Source organism: Vombatus ursinus, unplaced genomic scaffold, assembly GCF_900497805.2.
Source record: "Vombatus ursinus unplaced genomic scaffold, bare-nosed wombat genome assembly UNPS02009205.1, whole genome shotgun sequence".
Taxonomy (NCBI): Eukaryota; Metazoa; Chordata; class Mammalia; order Diprotodontia; family Vombatidae; genus Vombatus; species Vombatus ursinus.
The window spans coordinates 13,558,812-13,583,536 of record NW_020948983.1 but is presented as its reverse complement, the minus strand read 5'-3'; the positions used below and the strand labels follow the sequence as shown (position 1 = coordinate 13,583,536).

Below are 24,725 nucleotides of genomic sequence, written 5' to 3'. Positions count from 1 at the left end.
GAGCAGAACCAAGAGAACATTGTACACAATAACAGCCATGTTGTGTGATGACTAATATTGGTAAACTTAACCCTTCCCAGTAATACAAAGATCTAAGACATCTCCAAAGGCCTCATGATGGAACATGCTATCCACTTCCAAAGAAAGAACTATGGAATTTGAATTGCTATTTTTTTTTCTTTTGATGAGTTTTTTTTTTTAAGGCAATTGGGGTTAAGTGACTTGCCCAGGGTCACACAGCTAGTAAGTGTCAAGTATTTGGTCTGAGGCTGGATTTGAACTCAGGTCCTCCTGACTTCAGGGCCAAGTCTCTATCCACTGCGCCACCTACCTGCCCCCTTCTGATGAGTTTTGTTTCCTCTTTCTGGTGGCTCCTCCTATTGGTTCTAATTTTCACTTTCAACATCGCTAATTTGAAAAAAGTTTAATAGGAATGTATATGTATAGCCTATATCAGATTGTGTGCTGTCTTGGGAAGGGTGGTGGGGAGAAAGGGGGAGAAAATTTTTAAACTCAAAAGCATATGGAAGTGATTGTTGATAAATCAAAATAAATTAATAAAAAATTTTAAAAAAGAATTCTGATTATTGCAATGAAAAACTATGACACCAGAGGAACACTGATGAAGTATGCTACCTACCTCTTTCAAATTATTAATAATCCTATGAATGCTCTAAAGTACTAAAAATAAAATGAATATAAACCAAAACACTCAGGAGATTTAACCTCACTCACACCCAGAAAATTGATAAAATGTAAATTTTTATATAGTAATTTCAATGAATTGATGGTAGAGCTGTCAATCGTTACTATTATACTGGAAAACAGTTTGGAATTATGCAAATAAAATGACTTAAAAGTCCCCTTTGACTCAGAGATTCCACTATTAATCATTTATGGAAAAAGTTATTTATAAGGAGGTTGTATGCCTTTATACATAAAAATATTAATAGTAGTACTTTTCAAAGATAATACAGAATTGAAAACAAAATAGACACCCGTTGATTGCAGAATGACTAAACAATTGTGGGACATGAATCTCATGAAATAATCCTGTGCTGCATCTATTCACGAATATAGACAAATATGGAAAGACTTAACAAGAAGGGGAATAAGCTTTTATATAGCACCTATTATGCACCAGGTACTGTGCTAAGCACTTTTTGAATATCTCATTTGATCCTCACAACAACTCTGTTAGGTAGGTGCTATCATCATTCCCATTTTACAGTTGAAGAAAGTGAGTCAAATATAGCTTAAATGATTTGCTCAGGGTAACACATCTAGTAAGTGTTTGAGGCTGGATTTGAATTCAGGGCTTCCTGATTCCAGGCTCTAACCATTGTGGTACCTCGCTGTCTCTACTTACATGAAATGATGTAGAGCAAACTAAACAGAGACAAAAAAAAATATACAAAATGACTACACAGTGTAACTGGAAAGAATAACCATCAAAATGTCAACATTTAATGATACAGAATTACAAAGAATAAGAATGATTCCAAGGGAAATACAAGAAGACATCTACCCATTCTTTTGCAAAGGTTATGTGAAAAACAAGTGTCACCTCCTTCAGAAGTGTTTTTTTCACACATTTGCACTATATCTTTGTATAAATTTTCAGACTATTTCAATTTATTGATTCATTTTAATGATTGATTTTTCTTCTCTTTTTTCTCCTTAATATTCATTATCATTTGGGCTGACTCTTTGGAAAGAGAAGAAGGATAAAGATAGTGATAGTGGGAGAAGTTCCAGCAATGTAAAACCAAAGAAATATCAATAATATTTATTTAAAATTTTACATATACAGAAGGGGACAAATGGAATTTCAGAAAGCATCACACATAAGGACAGCTTAGAAAATAGCATGGTTTATTTATCACATGCATTTTAAAAAGCAGACTTTATAACAGATTCACTGTTTCACATAAAATTCTCATTTCTGTTGTACTTTGTACCTCTCTCTCTCCTTTAATATCAAATTAAAAAAAATAACCCTAATTTGCATAACCCAACTCAAACATCACTTCTTCCATGAAGCTCTTGTGGATTCACCCTCCTCTGTAATTTATAGTCTTGGGAATACTGAGAGCTTAAGTGATTTGTCCAGGTTTACACAGCCAGTAAGTGTGTAAGAAAAAATTGAATCAAGGTCTTCTAGATGGTCCAGTACAGTTATCTATCCCCTAGGCCATACAGAAATGCACTTATAATTATATTCCATTTACCATCTGTTATTCAACAACTATCTTACTCCAGTGTCACATCTGGATATGGAAGAAACCAAGGATTTTCAAGGGCTTGACAAAGGGTTCCAAGACTATGCCAGTGAAGCACATTAGGTCAAGCACAAGTCCAGAAACAGATGATGTGTCTGTACCACAAGGACCAACTGACCTAAGTGTGGAGCTTCAATTCATCACCAGAAGGATGACTACTAGATAATGTTTGTTTTATTTTTTTTCTGTTTGTTGTTGTTGTTGTTTTCTTTTTGACCATAGTAATATATGAAATATAACAATACCAAAAGGTCCTTAGTACTGTGCAGCTACCTCCCCACCCTCCTCCACTGCTGTAACTGTGTCAGAGTAACAGAAAAGAGAACAGAATCTAGATGTCACACATCTGAGCTAATGAACAAGCAATTCATTTTAATATAGGCAATCTAAATATAGCAGGTTGGATAGAGAACCAGCATGAGCTAAGTGAAGAGATCCTAGTTCAAGTCTTCCCTATGGCTGTGTGACCCTGGGCAAGTCTCATAACCTCTCAGCATCCTCAGGCAACTCAGTAATCCTAAAAATTGCAGAACAGGTACTGATTGTCATTGGCAGACTAAGTTTCTCTATCAAGAGTTCCCTATATCGATGAAATTACAGGTCTGGTCCTAAAAAAAAAAGTGAGTTCTTGGTCCAAATCTTCATAAGCTAATATGGGGGACCTGAACCACACCCAGAGTTACGATATTTCAATAAAGTGACCTGGAAGACAAAGAAAGTTGCAGATGAATGAGGGAAATTGCCTGTGAGTTATCCGCATGGCTAACGTTGTCTTTCCCAAAGATATAAGAAAACATTATTTTCTAGGTTGTGCTGCTGTTCAGTAGTTCAGTTGTATCTGATTCTTCACGATACCATGTACAATAGCCTGCCAATACTCTCTGTGTCTAATGGGGTTTTCTTGGCAGAGACACTGTAGTGGTTTGCCATTTCCTTCTCCAGTGGATTAAGGCAAACAGAAGTGAAATGACTTGTCCAGGGTCACATAGCTACTAAGTGCCTGAGGCCAGGTTTGAACTGAGGTCTTCCTGACTGCAGGCTGAGTACTCTATCCACTGAGCCATCTAGTAGCCTCCATTTTCTGTGACACCTCATCATCTTGCCTTAGAGTGCTTATGACAAAAATGAGGAAAATGACCACCATGCATATTATCTTGCCAAAGAGAAGGAATGGATGAAAAAAGCGTCAATTAAGACTTAGTGCAATGTTCCATGTCAGGCAAATGCAGGAATACTAACAGAAAAGGAAGTAAATATTTAGTCTCAAGGGACTCATATTCTATTGGGGAAGACAGAACAGGTTCCAGCAGCAAGTCAGATGGAATGCTCCTATTATTCTTAAGGTGAAATGGCAAGGCAAATGATAATGTATACTATTTGATATCATTTCTACGGATACACCATGTGTGTCTGTGATGTTGAATCATCTGTCTGTCAGTGCCAAAGACCTTTGTGGCAAGAGCTTTCTCTCCTGGATTACAGCAGCTGAAGAGGCAGTGGTCCCAGCATCCAAGCTGCTTCCTCAGAGGGGCTGTTTCTCAAGATGATGGTTGAGGGGGCTATGCTAGAAATAAGATTGGTTTTCTGGAGGCAGGGAAGGGGGAAATGCTGCTACTCCCAGAGCTCTTAGGCTTATCTGCTCAATGATAGGAATTAGTAGTTGGTGTTGGTGGTGGGAAGGAAAATTGGTTTCCTTGATATTGGCTGTAGCTAGAAAACAGAACTTGTCATCTTAGAAGTTCTGCTCTTCCCAGGGATCTTGAGTTCATGGTCCTAGGTTATCTCCATCAAAATCTTAAGGTTTTACTATTGTGGTACAAGTCTGATGTGCCTGACACAGGATGCCTCCTGTCTATTTCTCAAGGTTCCTCGATGCTTTAGTTAGGTTAACTTGAGTGGCCTATAGGCAAGAAATTCTACAAAAAATAATTTTCAGGATATAAAAATCCTAGAAACATGATTTCAGAGCTGAAAGGAACCTTAAAAGTCATTTAATTTAATGCCCTTCTTTTACAGATGTTGAAACTGAGGGTCAGAAGAGTAAAGTAACCTCTCTCCAGTCCAGAGGCACTAGACTCCTTGTTCTTCCTCATACAACAGAATCTGTCTCCCTACTCCAGGCATTTTCATTGGCTATCCTCCAAACCTAGAATTTTCTTCCTCTTCATCTCCATCTTCTAGTTTCCCTGTCATCTACCAAGTCCCAGTTAAAATCCTACCTTCCACAAGAAGCCTTTCATGGCCCCCTCTAATGCCAATGTCTTCTTTCTGTTGAGTATCTCCAATTTATCCTGTATATATCTTATTTGTCCATAGTTATTTGCATAATTGGCTTTTTTGCTCTTCTGTGTATCCCAAGAACTTAGCACAGTAATTAGCATATAGTGGGTGCTTAATCAATGCTTTTGACTTGCCTTGCCTAAGGTTACACATGTAAGCAAAACAGGGATTCCAACCCAGGTCCTCTCACTTCAGATCAAGGAATCCTTCTAATATGTTACCCCTAACCTGAGTCAACACATACTTTAATATTTAGTTACTTCAGTGAAAACCTGATAACAGGGGAGCTTGGTGAAAACAAAGTTTTGAAAATCGTTTGAGATCCACAAATGAGAGACCAAATACTTTAAAAATACTTAGCAGCCGAACACATGTAAAAAATGAATATTTTCTTCAAGAAATGAGCTGGAAAGTTTTCTTTGCAGTAAAGATGTGAAAAGATCATTTTTAAAAGAAAGAAATGGACTATATTTTAACAAACCACACCAGCCTTGTTACTGACACAGCAGTTATTTCAGAATTTGTTGCCTGAATGTAGTCAGATGACAACCTAGTTAGAACAAAGTTCAAAGTAATCGCCAAATGAGGATAAAGGATAAAGGCATGATGAAATCATTCTATATAGCTACAGTGGTTCCAAACTGAGCTGCTTAAACCACTTGTTGACTATGAAAAAAATACGGGAAAAAGAAAATTATTTTCATTTCTTAGAGAAGTTTGACCAATGCTAAATGGTCTTCTTAAGAATGAGTCTGAAAGAGACTAGAAACCAACTCAGACAGACAGACAGAGAGACATGACAGCCAAGGATAACACTAGTTTAAAGGGCAAGATAATTTGCTAAATATTTTGGAGGAGGATGAGTAAAGACTATGGGGCAGTACTAAATCACAAAGCAGCAAAATTCAGTTGAAAGATAAAAAGTAGGCTAGCAAAAAAGTTTGGCAAGGGATCCAGTAAACGAAGTCATCCTGAGAACATTCGATTAAACTAGAAGGAAGGGAACAGATATGAATCAAAACAGATCTTTTAGGGGTTTAAGAGTGATCTATTTTCATTGAGGCCAATACTGAAACCACCAAAGTTGGACTGTAACAGCTCAGAACCTGACTATGTTGAGAAAAATGACAATTGCACTTAAGAAGATGAAGTTGGGAAGAGCATCTGGACCCAATCGGGAGTCAGCACTAGGCAGTGGGGCTCATCTGGGCACTGACACAAAATAGGACAAAAGCACAGAAACTCCTGGAATAAAAAGACTTAAGCTTCCAGGAAGCTTGAATTTAGACAAAGTGCTAACTCCCTCCAACTCCTGCATTTTTGGCTTTCTAATCATTGGCATCTTCCTTCAGCATATGAATTTTCTGACTGGCAACCAATTCACTCATTCATCTTAATCCCTTAAATTTCTGTGCTCTGTCATCACTCATATTTGCCCCTGTCTTGACCTTTGCATTACATTTCTTCTCCTCTTGTTGGGTTTCAACTACTCCATCCCAGACAATAGTTATTTCATTCCCAACCTCTGCTCCCAATGACATGGAGATCTCCCTGGTTGCTGCCATTGCCAGCCCTATTTCAGGCAGCCATGCAGTTCTATTGCCCAAACTCTTCAAAGAGACAATTTGTCATTGCAGTACAAGAGTGGCTATTTTCCTAACAAAGGGCCCTAGAGACCACATAGCTTATAACAACAGCTGGCTCATATAATCAGGAAATATTTGGGACCCAGAAAATTCTTGGTTGAGTCAGTGCTTACGGTCTCAGATGCCACCTGGAACCTCCCAGACTTTGCCTAGTGGGTAAAAGACCTTACATACCTGTTCCAATGAAAATCATTTGAATATCCATCCACTCTTGGGAATTCAATATAGACTGGGCAAACATGGCCTTCATGGTATCCTGTTCAGCAGGGCAGATTATCCTTTCTGTCCTACCTATTAGCTCACAAATAACAGTGTTCCAGCGGACAAGGTGAAGATATTTCTTCTCCGGGTGCTCTAAAAGATTTTTGACACTGGTTGGATAAGAAAAAATGGGCCAAAATAGAATATACTGTTCTTATGAAATATCACCACTCTGATAAATTACTTTCTGAGAGGCACTTGGCTAGATCCATTAAAGATCAATTAGCCCTGGCCGAGACCTGTCCACATTTACCTGTCACTATGTGTACATCAAAGCAATTAGGGTGTAGTGGAAGGAACAATGGATTTGGATTTAGAGAACACAGGTTCAAATCCTTGCTCTGATACTTAACTTATTTGTATGATCTTAAGCAAGTTAACCTGCTTCACTGAGCCTCAATTTCTTTACTTGGTAATTTAAGGGATTGGATGAGACTTAGCAGATCCCTTCCAGCTCAATATAAGCCCTGAGACAATTAGTTCTTTCAGTTACAACTGGCCATGTGACACTCTCTAGCATTCTCCTAGCTCCATTGCTAAGAATCAGTTGCCCAAAACGTGGGATTTAGTATTATTCAAGGAAAACCATACCTAGCCTAACCTTGCTACTTTTTCATGAAATTTCACCCAGGCACAAAACAATCTGATTTGCACTTTCCTTCCTTCTTCTATAGCCAATGTAGAACGTAGAATGTCAACACACCATCAGAGATTGGCAATCTTTATTTTTGACACCAAATCTAATGGATCACTTGCCAAAGAACAACCTAGGCCTCTGTGGGACTTATAATATGGTCTGGATCCAAATAGGGGTTTAACTGACAATGGCTTTCCAAACCTGGCACTGACAGTGTGAAAATAAAACCATACCATTTTGGTTCTAAAATAACTTTCCAGGTTTTCAGAGCTTCATGAATTAAGTATTTCATTATCTACAGGGCCAAAGGGGAATGGTTTAGCTCAATTATGTTTTCATCGGCTGGTGGGATGCTCACCCACTTAATGAAATATTTTTTGTCAAACAGCAGTTACATCAATTCACTAAAGACAGAGGTTATTCCATGGTAGATGACTTCCTGGCACACCGAAAGAACTACCATTTTTCCTCATCTTTGTAAGTTACTATCACTGTTGATTCCTTAATTCTTTATCTCGAGAGTACTCCTTGTCAACTTGATTGCTTCAAGAAATTGGATTGAACAGTCAAGGTTGCTGAAGCAGTCTATAACTTGGAGACCTGGTTCATTTTAGCACTTATCCTAATTAATATACCTGGATATGCCCTAAAACAATTGATTGTAGAAGCAAATGCTTCTACTATCGTTGTGAGGGTTGCCCTTTCATTTTACTTACTACTCTCATTCTTGTGCCAGTTACACACAGATTTCTCCTGAAAGTAGGACAACATAGGAATAGCTCTACAGAATCTACAATGAGTTCCTCTCTATCAAAACTTTATTTCAGGAAAGGAGGGATGATTTTATGGGGCCTTACATCATTGTCCAAAATGATGGTAAGTACCTAGAGCACCTTCATACTACCTAGAAACTTAATCAACACCTTTAGATGTCTTGATGGGTAGTTTGTGAACATACCAATAGAGTACAGATCAATCCACCTTATTTTCTAGATATACTTCTTTCTAATGCAATTCTTTACACTTCTCCTAAATGTTTCTTCAATGGTTGTATATTGTAACTTATTCACATCCATCACGTACCTTTCCATTGCCCTTTGGGAGGCTTATAACTTTAATTTTTCAGAGACTGCTTTATTCTGTGACAGCTATATAGCACCACTGGAAGACTACCAGGTTAAAAATAAAATTCTTTGTTTTGGGATAAAGTTTTGTTTCCCAGAGGCAACCAAGCCCATTTTCTTTTTCCTATTTATTTATTATTTGGTCCAGTTCATTCTCAATGTGCAGTGTCTTTCCTAGTTATATGCACTGATGGATGAGGTCTAGTGGTTATCCATCCATTTGCATACCACAGTATGGGCAATAGGTATTCTATAGCAATTTTATTTTTCCTGTATGGATAGTTACTACTCCTGTGGAAGATGCAGACATGATGCATTATCAAAGAGTCAATGAGCTGCCATTTGCAGCATTGCAGGAAGTATCCCCACATAATACATAATCATAATATGGCAAAAATTATGTGTATATCTATGTATGTATAAATATACACATATATGTATGTATATATGACTACAGATGGTAACGAGATAGATTCTGAATTGAGTAGGAGGAGACAAATGGACTGGCCTGAATTTGGGAAATTACATAGCATTTTCACTAATTACAAAATGTTTATTGCCACAAAAGACCATTTATTTAACATCAAACTTTTTCCAGGAATGCTATGCCAATTAATTGTGAAATAAACCAATCTTGAAATAATTCAAATTTAACCTAAAGTGTAATGAGAAGACATTTGACAAGCAGCTCAGTAGACTGAATGCAGCATGTGATCACTGATAACTTTCATGAGGGATGTGGCATGAATGAAATCAAGGACTTATATTAGGAAGAAATTAGGGGGAATTAGCATATGTTAAAGATCAGAGGCAGCACATAGAGTACTTCATTAGACCCACCAAAATATTAAAAAGAACTGGAAGAAGATCTCTAGTGGCTTGAGTGGATCCATGATGAAATATTTTAAATGAAAAAGCATCACTGGGTTGTGACATACCCTGGTGTAGGAAGAGCCCACATCAATAGTACCATCAGAGGAAATGGCCCATGAAAGAATGGAAGCTAAACCTACTGACATGGCATTCTGAATCAATTCAAATATCACCCTAGTGTTATAGACTGATCCATGAAGAAATAACTTGCTTCTAATTATAATTAGTCATTTATAAATAAATGTCAATAAAAAGTTGCATGCACATTGATTTGGTGTAAATTCAATCATCTTTTTTTTTCCATTTTTTTTTAGGCAATTGGGGTTAAATGACTTGCCCAGGGTCACACAGCTAGTAAGCGTCAAGTGTTTGGTCTGAGGCCAGATTTGAACTCAGGTCCTCCTGACTTCAGGGCCAGTGCTCTATCCACTGTGCCACCTGGCTGCCTCTCAATCATCTTTTTGAAATACACTAAAGCAATTCATCGTTTAAAGGAACGTTGACATGAATCCTTTCTAAAAAGTTATTACTTAGCATATCATTTTATGGTTTGCAAAGCACTTTACATACATATCTCATTTGACTCATAAAATATTAAAGAATAACTACTCATAACTACTAATCCCTTCATTTTGCAGATGAAGAAAATAAGGTCCAGAGAAGTTAAATGTCTACCTCAAGATGGCAAAGTTACTTAGGGGAAGAATAGAGGTTAACCCAGGTTTCTTTATTTCCAAACTAGTGACTTTTTGATCTTAACCACACTGAAAAACTGTACAACATGTGATGATGGTGTTCTTATAGATGTAGGCTACAGCATAAGGTTCCACTCTAAAGTTAAAGGCTGTAAAGTACTAGGATTGCAATAATCACAAAGGGTGGGAGGGAAAGTAAGCCATTTTTTTTTTTTACATCTGCGAAGGAGTGGTGGAAGAAATGATAGAAGGTAAGTTTCTAGAAAAAGAGTAATATATATTAACTTAAATATTACATGGGAGTCATAAGATATTAAAGGTAGAAATGATTTCACAGGTCATCTCTTTCACTTTCCTCATTTTGCAGACAAAGAAGCTGCTCAGAGAAATTAAAGAGACATACCCAAAATCATATAGCTAGTAAGTGGAAGAACTAGAACTCAAATCAGAATATCTGATTGTACCAATGTTCTTTCCACTACATCACACAGATTTTCAGATGGATTTTTATTAATATAGTTACTACAATGATAATTACATGATTATAATGATAACAACTTGTGTTTCTATCACTTGGCAAATTCTTTTCATACATATCACTTACTTTGGTTTCCAGTTGCAATATCTCAGTAAGGTAGAGAAGACAGGCATATTTTTTTATTTTTTGGTCTTTGTTTAACAAATGATAAACATGAGGCAGAGAGAAGTGCTCACTCCCCTTAAAATCATAGCTATTTGGAGACAATAAAGTAGAATCAGCATTAAAATGTTAGTATTGTGCTCTTTCCAAGGTACTAGAGTAACATATGCCATAGGATCTTTGACAGCTCTCAAAGATCAATCATGATAAAAAAAAAAGTATAGACAGATAACTGAAATAAAACAGAGAATTTAATTTCATCCACTAACTTCAATCCTGTCTACAAATCTTTGCTATAATTCAAGTATAGGTTGGCTTCAGTTTCTTTTTTTTTCTTTTGTTTTCTTTTTTTAATTTGTGGAACCCTCTTTAAACTATGTATGGGTAAGTACCATCTTTGTTAACCTATATGCCTCTCTCTGTCCCTAGGATTGTAGTCATGGCACAACAGGCCTCTGATATTTGTTTAATGAATGGCAAAAAAACTAGTGAGTAGTGATACCTTTTAAAGTAGGCATAAAGAGAGGGGGGGGAAAGTAGCTAAAAATGAGAATTATCTGTGAACAGAACAAGCTGTGCTTGAATAACCAAGGCTTGATTGCATTTAATATATGAACAAAAAAAATACTCTCCTAAGTTATTAAATTATGAATTGTTTCTAAATGGTGGTTTGCAAATAGCCATGACCTCAACTTCTACATCTTTAGTTTCAACACTGATTTTCAAGAGGGTCAGAGAGAAGGGTGAAAAATGTCCACTTTGTTGGTGATGGAAAGAGAAAAGAGAGAGAGAAGGTAGGGCTGTTTTCAGTCTCTTTCCTCTCTTGATTTCTATCAAAATGGCCTGTTTTTATATATTCTAACATCACAAAACTGAGAGTCCCCATTGTGGAGAAGTGCTCAGTGACAGCAGAAAAAAGGGAAGGAAAGTTATACCATGAACCCCTAAGGACATCACTGACTTTTCTAATAAAAAAAAAAAACAAATATATCAAAAGCCAGCAATAAAACCAAGATTAACCTCAGGAATGAAAGGTTTGTAAACCTATTAACACCTGTAGAATTCAGTAAGAAATGGGAAGACAGATTCTATGAGAACTCAACATTGACACCCCAGGCATAAGAAAAATAGACACAATGACATTTCTGAAGGTACAGAAAATAGCACAGAGACTTCTTTGTGGTTTAATCTATGGGCAGAGTACAATGGCATATTCTCCATGTCTATCCTGCTGCATTCAAAAGAGAATATTAGACACATATCAGGTACTTATGGCAACATGTCAGTCCAAAAATCTACCAGAATACATTCTCTCAAGACACTTTCTCATGCCTAGACATTTCTGTTTTGAATTTCATGCTTAGAATTCTAAAACTTGCCTTGCACTAATGATGTTACCTTAAGAAGACCTTTCTCATACATATTCAACAAAAGGATAAATCTGTGTACACATGGTTTGCATGTTTGCATTTATATTTTTGAGAAAATGACCACATCTTGACTTTACTATTGCACTAACATCATAAGAAGGGCATCATTTCAGCAAAAAGGTGACTGAGAAAATATTTCTAAGCAGGGTAGATCTCCAAGTCTCACCATGTTTTCAATTTCCATATCTCCATGAAACTTACAGACTAGAAAGAAGATGAAGACCATGCCTAGTGGAGTATGGGATCAAAGAATAAGTCAAATTTTGCGATCAACTCTGATTTTTATACAGGTGAAATCTAGTGAAAGTAAAAATCAGAGCAAGTAGTCTTGTTCACCAAGTTCACCATGTTCTATGCACATCTCATGTCCTGGTGGTCATTAATATTGTTAAGGGACATTTCCCACTGAGAAAAAATTTAAAACAATGAAAAAAGGTTCTCATTATGCTGCTGTAAAATATACATAAGGGAACTTACCAGGAGCAATTATGCCAGTAATATGTCCCTAGTATAATAAATCCAAATACAGTGGCGGAAGGAAACTTTTTTTTTATTCAATGGGACACTATATAACCCCCCGCCAATGGATTTGTCTGTACATCATGGAGTCTCTTCACACTCCTTGAATGGATTAAAATAAAGGCATTCAGAGAAGCAGCATGACCTAGTGGAGGGTGGGATAGTCTGGGAGTCAGAAAGACCTGGGTTCAATTATTATCTTTGACTTGTACCACAGACAAGTCAACCTCTCAGTGCCACTTTCTAAGACGACAAGTTAATGATGAGTTTACAGAGTGCACTGGTGGACAGACAGCTTCCACATCAATGAAAACGCAGATATGGCTCAAAAACGGAAACTAATTGACATTTATTTTGTTAAAGGACAGCAATTTGACTAGATTTTTTTTTTACAAAAAACATGGTATCATATTCACAATTTACACAAATAATCCATTGTGCCCATAGAGAAGAAACTGTCACACTCTCCATAATTTTACCATATACCTTCAAGTTTTGTGTTGTCTTCTAATGGTTCATATTGTGGAATTGTCTCTTCTTGGGCCTTCAGGAGCATTGCTAGACAAGGTCCAAGGAGAACCCACTTTATATTGAATTCCATTCAGGAACAAATAATATAATAGCCAGGACCTGTGCAATTTCCATGGCTGCTAGGCCTATGTCAAAACAACACAAGAACACAAAGATCCCCAGGAACACACACACTTGGCTAAGAGATGAAATAATCCTCTCCACCCAAGGAAGTACATATGTTCAAATGACCTTATTAGATATTATTTCAGGAGGTGGTGGATTGATCCATCCTGTGGTGGTCTATCAGTGACAAATGTTATGACTCCAACTTGGCCTTTTCAGAAAATTTTCCTTTCCTCTCTAGCAAACCTTCCCAGAGGGACTTCCATTGTAGAAAATTAATAAAAGTTTCTCACTTTGTCAGCTGAAACAGCTTACAGTTACCCAGATGATCAGATATTTAGTCTTAAATCATCCACCATAGCCTTATTGGGTTTATTTTGTGTTCCAAAGCTGACTGCTGTGATCCCAGCAGTTTTCCCAGGGGACGCAGATGACTACATATTGCTTACAGCAGGAATATAAAACTTACTCTCTTCTCTCCTATCCTGCATTGAGATCGTTCTCTTAAGTACTGACTCCATCTAAAAATATAGGTTTTCTGTGAGAGGTAATAACAGCTGAAACCCATGTGTGTCAATGGTGGATCACACACAGCCAGTTAAAGAGGATGGCAGAGGAATTTTATCATTGCATTTTGAAATTGAAGTCAAATCTGAAAGAACAAATAACTTCAGAAAGTCAAGATTATGAACACACCACAAAATGGAGCTCTGTTCTAGACATTATACCTACCCTCTGACAGATGGCAAATGGAAGACTTTGTAGTCCCCATTTTCAAACACCGTAGTCCTTGATGAACTCTATTATTCTATTATTATAAATGTCTTGTTATGATCCAAAAATGTTTGCATTTTTGAACGAAAAAAATGGCTTAAACACCCACCTATATGGGATGTTTGATTCCTTTCTACCTTACTCCTTCTGTAACATGGCACATTTTGCTTGGAAATGAATATAATAAGACTGAATCCTTATTTTATATTGTTGATTCCTAAGCATAGGAAATTTGATACATAGTCCTTTTATTTGTTAAATATAAGTGTGGCAACCTTTAAAAACTGTCCCTTGGGATGAAATAGCACTATGCCAGCATTATTTTGGACTCTGAAGTAGGAGAAAACTGGGTTCATATCCCAAATCTGACATTTCTTGTATCTGGAATCTTGGGTAAGTCACTTAACTTAATAATAATGGGCCCCATCTATAAAGTGAGAATGTTAGATTAGATGGCTTCTAAGGTTATTTCCAGCTTTAGATTGTGATAGATTATGTATTAGATCCCTATTTTATTCCAGTTAGTAGTAATCAGTCTGATATGATTCCATAAGGGTTGTGATTTTTTAAGTTTTGATACTAGGCAACAGATCTATGAACTATAGATTATAAGTTCATTTGCTTGATCATAGGAAGCTAACTAGAGGACCTCCACTCTTGGTTTTCCTTGTTACAGTGACCAAGCCCAGCATGGCAGAGGTGACCCAATTACATGGAGAGCCCTCCAGCTATTTTTGTTGCCTCTCCACTCTTTGTCATCCCTCTATTGCCCAACATGGGGAGATGACCATAAGCACTTGATCAACAAGCAGTACTGGTTGAGAGTGTCTGGACAAGTATAATGAGCTAAATGAAAATAGGATTATTATCATAATCCAGTCCCTTATATATAGCAGACACTTAGGAAATACCTGTTGAATTAAACTGAATTATTATTTTTACCATTATTACTGAGAATTTTCTGCAAGCTACTTTGGCTGACTGCCTTCATGTTGCTGAGAACTCCCACAGTGTATTGCTGCTATGCTCCGCAAAGCTGAGGGGCTAGAGGTGCTGAGGTAAAGAGTTGTGCATGCTTGGGAGAGTAGTGAAGTATGAATCCAAATGCCCAAGGGACTCATGCACTCAGAAGAAAATATCAAGGTGGAGCTCACGTCTCATTCAAAGCATACACTTCCCATGTTGATACACTGATCATGGTTCTGGGCCTCTGGGGCAATGGCCCCGGAATACACTTAATTATACCTGGGACCTAAAACCTTGGAAGATTTTCTATGAATCTCAGGGGCCTGACCTCCTGAGCTGAGCAGCCATAGTTGGAGTTTCCTACTTAACCCCATATAGAAAGAAAGAAGTAAATATTTGCTGAATAAAAAGGACATGAACCTAAGTGGAAATGTAAACAAACAATATAAAAACCTCTCCTATGTCTAGCCCTTTCCCCTTTATGCGATTGAAAATGCAGCTGACATCTTGGCATAGTTGCTCTAACAGGGATCAGGAAGCATTGATATTGGCTTGCTCACTTATTAGAATGATTTAAAAAAAAAAACCCACCAAGTTCTGCTTTCTAAAGAAAAGCATTTGGACTCCTCAGAGGAATGAAAACAAATGGAGGTCCCTGAAAGGACCAATCCAAGAGCTACTTCCTTTCTCCCTTGGCACCAGCAGCAGCTTCACACAATTTCACCAAGTGTTATTACATTGTGATTACTTTTATGCTGCTGTTAGCATGTCAGTGTACTTGAAATTAGGGTTCATTCAAATCCGTCTAATGAGGACGCAGTCCTGCATTTTGGATTTAAATCTCACATAGAAGTTATAATCATGAATTTTCCTTATTAAGTGCCAGTCTTTGTATGTAAATTGAAGTGTTAAAACAATGAGATACAGATCAAAGTTTTAATTTTAGTCCCTTGCCTCAGATTTAATTTAAAAGTCTTAAATTATGCATTGAATTGCATCTCTTTATTCTTACAGCTGTTTAAAGCAGATTTAATTATCTTCTGCAACATGCAGACACTACTTCTGCCTAGTAGCTCTCTTAAAAGAATGTCTTCAGAATCTGCCCTGCTGAGTCTTTAAGACTGATTAGTCCTCTCTCCATCCACATCATGCCTTAAGGCCCTTCCAGTGGATTTCTCCTAGAGACTTGAGTTCCTGTAAAAGTCCATAGGCTCATTAGATGCTTGTTAGTTGGCTGAATTGAGGATAATCATCTTGTGTCTGCCCTGAGATGAAGAGGGATACTGCCTCTCATTGGATGCTACATCCCAGAGCAAACATCTTCGATCCACCCCCTAGAGTACAGGCAGAGTTAAAGAATTTTCTGCCTCAGAAAATGAAGTTCCCAGACTCTTCCCCGCCTCTCTCCTGGAGCTCCTGGATCAATTATTATTATTTTTTTTTGTTCTTGAGGCACAGATAGATAGAATGACAGATAGGTAGATAGATGGATAGATAGATGATAGATAGCAAATGAATGAATGGATAGATAAGTAAATAAATAAATGAATAAATACATAAGCACATAAACAATTAGCAAGCATGTTTTCAAATGGGAAATGCCACCATGTGAATGAGACAGAAAACTAAACTGCTTTTCCTTTTGCCCCCCTTGCCTGTTATCAGCAATAACCATCCATTAGTGTTTAGCTGGGATGTGCCATAGGCTACTGCAATATTCTGAGCAGCTCCTCAACAATGGTATTTTTCAGGAGTTCTGACTGAGCTTTAGTATTCTTTTAGCAACGCCACCAATTGAGCTGGGAACACGGGAAATGGAAGATGGAAAGGTCCAAGGTGTCCCCTGTGTTTTGGTTTCTGAATACAACCTCAATTACATGTGGCAGACAAGGTTTCCAATTGCTACACATGCCTTGTTTGTACTCAACTGCCTCAGGATATAAACTATTCAATATTCAGAAGTGAAGTCATATTTAGGAGCTAGTTTTTTGATGATCGTGTTGCTAAGAAGTCCTGCCCGTGGTTCTGTCCTATATTGGCTCCTTATTTGGAATTATTGTGTAAGGAGATATTAATTATAGTATTATAAAGGGTATATACATATATATATAATATTTATAAATATATATAATATGTATTTATAAATATGCATATCTAATATACATATATGGGAGGGGAGATTTTTAGTTTCACATAAAGAAGATTTTATTGAATACTAGATATCAAACCAACTCCAAATTTCAAGATAAAGATTTAAGTCTTCTTAAGTCTCTTCCATGCAACCCCCTTTAATATCCTAATATAAAGCAAGCTGTTCTTATCAGCTACTTCTATTAATTATCACATGGTTCATTCATTCAACATATATCACATGCTGACTTGAATCAATGGTTTAATATTCCTTTGTAGAATCCATAGTATTGGAGAGCTGCTTCATTTGTTATGGAGGACTGTTTCATTGCTGTCTTGATATGCTCAGCATCTGCAATAGCATCAGGCACATTTGTTGTTGTTCAGTTGTTTCAGTCATATCCAATTCTTTGTGACCCCATTTAAGCTTTTTGTGCAAAGATACTGGAGTAGTTTGCCATTTCCTTCTCCAGTTAATTTTATAGATAAGGAAACTGAGGCAAACAGGATTAAGTGACTTGCCTAGGGTGACCCAGCCAATAAGGGTCTGAAGTGAGATTTGAACTCAGAAATATGAGTCTTCCTAACTCTAGGCCTGGCACTCTATCCACTGTACCTCCTACCTGCCTACTATGCACATAGCAGGTATTTAATAAAGGCATATTGTATTTTCCTGCATTGTATTGTACTGTACTAGATATTGCATCTATGTTAACTCCACAACTAGTCATCTCTTTGAGGGCAACAATTAGTCCTTTTTCATCTTTGTTTCCCAAGGTCCTGATCTATATCTCCCCACCGGACCCTTGAGGCTAGTAACTTTGCACAGCCCTTCCTCACTTAAATCCAATTCACTTGCATATCAAGGCATTACTACCTTTACGTCATCGTCCTCTTTGAGAATGAAGGACAAATAGCAGAAGGGCTTAGAAAGAATGGTGCTGGGTACAGAATAAATGTTGAGTAAGTATCTGTCTATGATAGAACATAGGTGTCCTGAGAAGGCCTGTGGCATCTCTCCTTACAAGAGGATCTCTAACGATAGCTTTTCTAGACTTCACAGTTGATAATTCTGCGACTTTAAATTGATGGGCCAGGACGGCTGTACATTCAGTGATGCTTAAAGACATGAACACATTGACCTTCACCCCTTTTTGGAGAGGTGTAATTGGCCTATGGCCAGCATATTTGTTACATGTGTTGGCTGGCTTCTGAGGAGCACAGTAACAACAATAACCACAGGGATTATAATGAGTCTTCTATTCCCAGGAAAATCTATGATTCTACAAAACAAAACAAAACAAAAAAAAAACAAAAAAAACAAAAACCTTTCTTTGCTTACTTCTGTTTTCCCAGGACCCTTATGAGCAAAAAAGGGCATTCCTTCCATATCACTAAAGCTCATACCATACTTCTCTGTCAAATGCTTCAGTATCAAAGAACTCAGAAAGGCAATGCCTCCTCATGAGGAGGTAGAGACCTCTTCAGTCATTAACGCTCAATTCTACCTACCCCAGGGTCTTCCCCACCTCATGTGAAAATGGACCTTTGGTGGAGTATGCTAAACAGACAGACCCGTACTATTGAGAGGATGTTTAGGCCTATCAGGACAGGGCAACACATTTCACTTCTGTGGCTATGAGATGGGTTCCCCAAAGTGGAAAGAAAGGACATTTTTTTCTCCTCTTGGTCCCAGGAGCACAACCTGAAACTTTACTGTCATCACCATGTTCACAACATTCAGTCCCGTTTCAGATGTCTGCAGCTATCCACTGCAAGGAAAGCCAAGTGGAACAGAATGGTTTCTGGCTCTTATCCCTGGAGTTTCTTTCTTATCATTTCTATCCAGTTCAGAGAAGCTCCCAAGAGAGAATTAGAGTTGCAGATGTCTACATCTTGTTTTTCCAGAGGAGAAACAACAATGTTGTCCTAGCATAAATGCCTATAACTTATATAGCTTCTGTTCTTTGATACATAATTAAGCAAGGGTTTGATTATCCCATTGGAAGGAAACTACTGCTTCTAGTGATGAGAAATACTGGAAAGAACTTTTTCAGGTGAGGTAACTCTTTGCCCTATAAGATTCCAATAGCTTCAAAAAAATTCTTTCATTATTCATTAAATAGACTTCAAAAAGTTGGCAAGGATCCACTGACCTATGCCTAAGTCCAATGGATGAGACACTTCTAGAATTTTCTGTTTCTTTTTTGAGTATTTTATTTTATTTTCCAATTACATGTACATCTTTTTTAACATTTTTCCATTTTAGGTTATTTATTTGGGTTTTTATTTTTTTATTTTGGGTTCCCATCCCTTCCTCCCCATTGAGAAGATAGGCAATTTGATACAGGATACACATGTGCAGTCATCAAAACATATTTTCACATTAGTCATGCATGTTGTGAAAGAAAACACAGACGAAAAACCAAGAAAAATAAAGAACATAAAAAAGCGTGCTTCAATCTACATTCAGACTCCATCATTCTTTCTCTGGAAGTGGATAACATTTTTCACCATGAATCCTTCAGAATTGTCTTAGATCATTTTAATGCTGTGTATTGTATAGTTAAGTCATTCACAGTTGATCATCATATAATATTGCTGTTAACGGTGTGCAGTGTTCTCCTGTTTCTGCTGACTTCACTTTGCGTCAATTTATGTAAGTCCAGGTTTTTCTGAAAGCATCCTGCTTACTATTTCTTTCAGCAAAATAGTATCCCATTATAATTATATACCACAACTTGTTCAAACAATCTCCAATTGATGGGCATCCCCTTAATTTCTAACTCTATGCTACCACAAGAGCTGGTATAAATATTTTTATATAAAAAAGTTCCTCTCTTTGTTTTTCCCTTTGAGGTATAGAACTAGTAATGCTATTGCTAGGTCAAAGAGTATGCGAAGTTTTATAGCCTTTTGGGCCTAGTTCCAAATTGCTTTCCCGAAGGTTGGATCAATTCACAGCTCTACCAACAGCGCATTAGTGTCCCAGTTTTCCCACATCCCTTCCAACACTTGTCATTTCACTTGTGAGTTACTTGTTTTCATTTGCATTTCTTTAATCAGGAATGATTTAGTACATTTTTCCATATAACTATAGATAGATTTGATTTTTTTTATCTGAAAACTGCTTGTTTATATCCTTTGAGTATTTATCAATTGGGGAATCAGTTCTCTATATATTTGACAAATACAGCCTTTATCAGAGAAACTTGAAATATTTTTCCCCTTTTTCTGTTTTCCTTCTAATCTTGGCCACATTGTTGTTGCTTTTTTTTCCCCAAAACGTCTTTAATTTAATGTAACCAAAATTATCCACTTTATATTCCATAAAGCTCTCTATCTCTTGTTTGGTCATAAATTCTTCTCTTATCCATAGAACCAACAGGTAAACTATTCCCTGTTCCCCCAATTTACTTACAGTATCACCCTCAGCGTCTCAAACATGTACCCATTTTGACCTTATTTTGGTATATGGTATGAAATATTGGTCTATGTCTAGCTATAATTTTCTAAGCTTCAAAGAAGCAACTGAGGGATAGAAAATGAAAAGAATTTACCTTTTCAATCTTTTTTCTCATTTGGGGGAGAATGATACCCTCCCTTCTGCCCTGCCTCCCACACATAGTAAACTTCCACTTAGCTAGACTCCAATCTATTATTTCTTCTCCTCTTGTAACTTGTACTACTAATAGTAACAAATAACCCATAATTATCAGATAAATTAAGAGTTCCAAAGGACATTCCTCACAACTGGGAAAGAGGTAGTACAAATAATATCCTCATTTTACATATGAGAAAAATTAGGTTCAGAGAAGCAAAGGTACTTGTCACAGCTAGTGTCAGGGTCAGAACTGAAGTTTAGAGATTCTGTCATTAGTATAGCCTTCACCATATCATGATGCCTCTGTAATAATAACTTATATTTATATAATGTTTAGGGATAGGATAAGGACCTGCGATAACATTAGTGTAAGAATTCCAAGATGAGGAAATACCTACTAATGCAGATTGGCATCTTCTTTGCATCTTAAAGTCTTAGAGCTCTAAATATTTTAAAATACTATTAACTAAAGCACTCATAATCTCTGACCCAGGGGTCACACTGCTAGGCATATACCACAAAGACATAAAAAATAGAAATGGTCTCGTATATGACAAAATATTCACAGTCATACTTTTTTGTAGCACTAAGGAACTGGAAACATAGTAGATACTCATTGCTGGGGAATGGCTAAACATGTTGTGGTACATGAATATAATGGAATAGCATTGTGTTGTAAGAATGTAATAAACACAGAGAAGCATGGGAAGACTTATATAACCTGATGAAAAAGTGGGCAGAACCAGGAAAGATCAATAGAGATAGAGATATAAATATAGATATATGTATATAATATATTTGGTTGTGTATATATGGAAAAGCATGGGGGGAAATATATATATATATATACACACACACATATGCATATGTATGTGTGTGTATACACACACACACACATATATATAGATATATAAATAGAGAGAGAGAGAGAGCAGAATGGGAGATATGTAGATATATCTATATATAGATATGGGTATGTGTGTATATACATATTTATATACATATATATGAATATATATCGAGAAGCATGATATATGTATTTATATATCTCTGTGTGTGTATCTTTACTGCAGAGAGCACAACTTTGATGGTCTAGCAACATTGTTCAAATGCCAAATATATCCTTGCCTAAAAGCCTATTTTATGGAGAACTCACACAGGGCAAGCACTCACAATGTGGTCAGAAGAAGTGAAACAAGGACACTCCCAAGGTCTCTCAAGAACTTTGGAATTGATTGCATGACATGGGAGACACTGTGACAGGACCACCCAGCATGGCATGCCCTCATCAGAGAAGGTGCTGTGCTCTATAAGCAAAGCAGAATTGAAATAGTTCAAAAGAAACATGAGATACACAAATTTAGAGAATACACCCCAAATGTTCACGTGTACTATTTGTGCCTGACTGTGGTAGAGCATTCTGAGCTGGTACTGGTCTGATCAGCCACAGTCGGACACACTGTAACTTGACTCTAAAATAGTGGTGTCATTTTGGTCCTCTTCAAGAATGAAGGACAACAACTGACTCTGTGTGTGTGTGTGTGTGTGTGTGCGCACGCGTGTGTGTGTGTGTGTGTGTGAAGAGACAGAACAGCATGGGAGATATATAGATTTATGTATATGTCTACATATGGAGAAGAATGATATATATATTATATGTGTGTATATGTGCTTATATATGTATATTGAGAGAGAGAGGAAGGAAGGAAGGAAGGAAGGAAGGAAGGAAGGAAGGAAGGAAGGAAAGAAGAGAGAGGCATTGGATAGATATTGTCCATATATTGTAAATATATTACATATATATATATTTACACACTCAAACATACATAAAATGACAGCAACATTGTAAATGGAAAGAAAAATGATAAAATAATCAAAACTCAGTTTTGAATAATTAGAATATTTAAGTTTGTCTCTGAAAAAGAACAGAGAAAATGCATATACCTCCCTTCTCTGAGAGTCAAGGAACTGTTGTGGTACAGTGGAAAGAAGATTGACTCTAGAGTCAGAAGTACTGGATTCAAATCCCTCTGTCCCTCTGAATGTCTGCTACCTTTATGGTCTTGGGCAAGTCACAAAGTCCTCTGGGCCTCAGTTTCTATATTTGTTTAATGAAGGGGTTGTACTAAATGTCTTCTGAGGTCCCTTGTAACTATAGATCTATGATCTTTTAGGGTGTGGAAAATTGAATATACTGTCAACCTTAGCTGATGAGTTGGTTAGTTCATTTGTCTGCCCGTCAGTCATTCTGTCTCTCTCCCCCCTCCCCCAACTGCTCCAAGGGGTTCTCTGGATAGAGAAGAGATATATGTAGAAGGAAAGACAGTGGGAAAACAATAAGTCAATAAATATTTTAAATGTTTTCCTCACACCTCCAAGGAGCAGTAATTAAAATATCTTTATTCCTTTTTTACAGATGAGGAAACTGAGGTTCAGAGAAGTTAAATTCCAAACAAATTTAGGTCTGATATCTGGATTATAAAAAATATAGAATTATAAAAAAGTGAAATGGGATACCTCAGAGGGCAGTAGGTTCAACCTCACTGTAGGTCTACAAGCAATGCCAGAATTTGTGGGGTACAGTGTACAGGGACTCTTGTTCAAATAAATGTTGGACTATATGATTCCAGTGGTCCCTTTGAGTCCTAATATTTGGGGCTTACCCACTGTCACAAAGCTGCTGAAGTTAGAATATGAAATAATATCTTAGTATGCTCTTTCTGTGTATTATATCATGTTTGCTTAAATTACATAACTCAGATAATATGATTTTTAACAGAATTTTACACTAAATGGTATATCCATAATGTTGATTCTGAGTCAATTCAAGATAACCTAAGTAACACAGTGAATAGAGTGCTTGGACTGGAGTTAAGACGAATTGAGTTCAAATCCAGCCACAGATACTAATGAGCTGTGTGAGCAAGTCACTTGATCTTAGTATGACTCAGTTTCCTCAACTGTAAAATGGCAATAATAATACCACCTGTCCCACAAGAGTATCGTGAGGATCAAATAAGATATTTGTAAAGTGCTGAGCACAATACCTGGGACGTAGTAAGCACTTTAAAAAGTTTATTCCTTTCCCTTCCCCTCTGAACTATTCTGCCACCAAAGGAAGATCTTTCTGCACAACTTTCATGCTAAAATATGTTACTGCATTATAATTCTTTGGAAAATAGTACAGATTCTAACTTTTTATTAACGAGTCTTCAGCTAGCTGGAATAGCTCATTTCCCAACTATGTTGCATAAATTGGAGGTTCCTGCAATAGATCAGATAGCTGAAGTAAAGGTATATGAAAACTACCTTGTGAAGTTCTCTCAGTACCCCCAAAAATGACAAATCATGGGAGCAGCTAATAGCTAGTTATACAAACTCAAAGGAGTTTTGTAGGAATACACTCAGGACCTCAAACCTCTAAGCCAAGAGGTGATAAAACCATTTAGCATTTATTAAAAGGGACTTACACAGAAAGGATGGATTTTAGATTGTGATTCTCTGTGTGTGTGTGTGTGTGTGTGTGTGTGTGTGTGTGTGTGTGTGTGCCTCTGTGTGTTTAAATGCTTGGGGAAAACACATTGCTGAGGTGCTAATAAGGAACTGTGAAATCAAAACACTGCCTCTGATAGTGAAGAACAAGTGATAATGAGGAGCGCAGGAACGAAGCTCCTCAGGATTGTCCTTTCTTAAGTATCCTTAGATGCCTGGAGAAGAGTGAAAATGACTTTGAGGCATTTTTTTTAAGAAAGGGGGTGAGAGAAGACAGTCCTTCTGCATCAATGTCACTGTGAGAGGATTGTATGCTTCATGGTTGGGTCTTTTAATATCTCTTGCCAAGGTCACTCTGCAGAGACTCTATCATTGCATCTGCAGCACAGGCCCAATTCCAGTTACCCAAATGGTAGACAGGGATGAATTTCTTGTCCTACCTCTTCCAGTTGTACCATGAGGGTGACATTGTGTCCTTGTTCTGCAGTCAGTTTCCCATCAGACGTGATGATGCGGAGGCCTCGGGGGGCCTTGCCAGGACACTGCTGGGGTTTAGCAGTATACTGCTCTCTCACTCCATCCGTGCAGTTGTTGGAAACCACCTTTCGGTACCTGAGTGTAGAAAGACCTCTGTCACAAATGAATTCCAGGCTATCAGAAACCAGACTAAGTCTAACTCCCATAATATGGTCTTGAATGTCTTTCCTTCCTTCCTTCCTTCCTTCCTTCCTTCCTT

At 37.2% G+C, this 24,725-nt stretch overlaps 1 protein-coding gene across 1 annotated transcript in view; it reads right to left on the bottom strand.

Annotated features, from left to right (window-relative positions):
- SORCS1 (sortilin related VPS10 domain containing receptor 1) overlaps window positions 1-24,725 on the bottom strand; it is a 700,512-nt gene that overhangs the window by 61,422 nt on the left and 614,365 nt on the right. Inside the window, exon 19 of the mRNA XM_027852142.1 lies at window positions 24,430-24,601. Within this exon, the coding sequence (XP_027707943.1) occupies window positions 24,430-24,601 (172 nt within the window). The remainder of the gene's footprint in view (window positions 1-24,429; window positions 24,602-24,725) is intronic.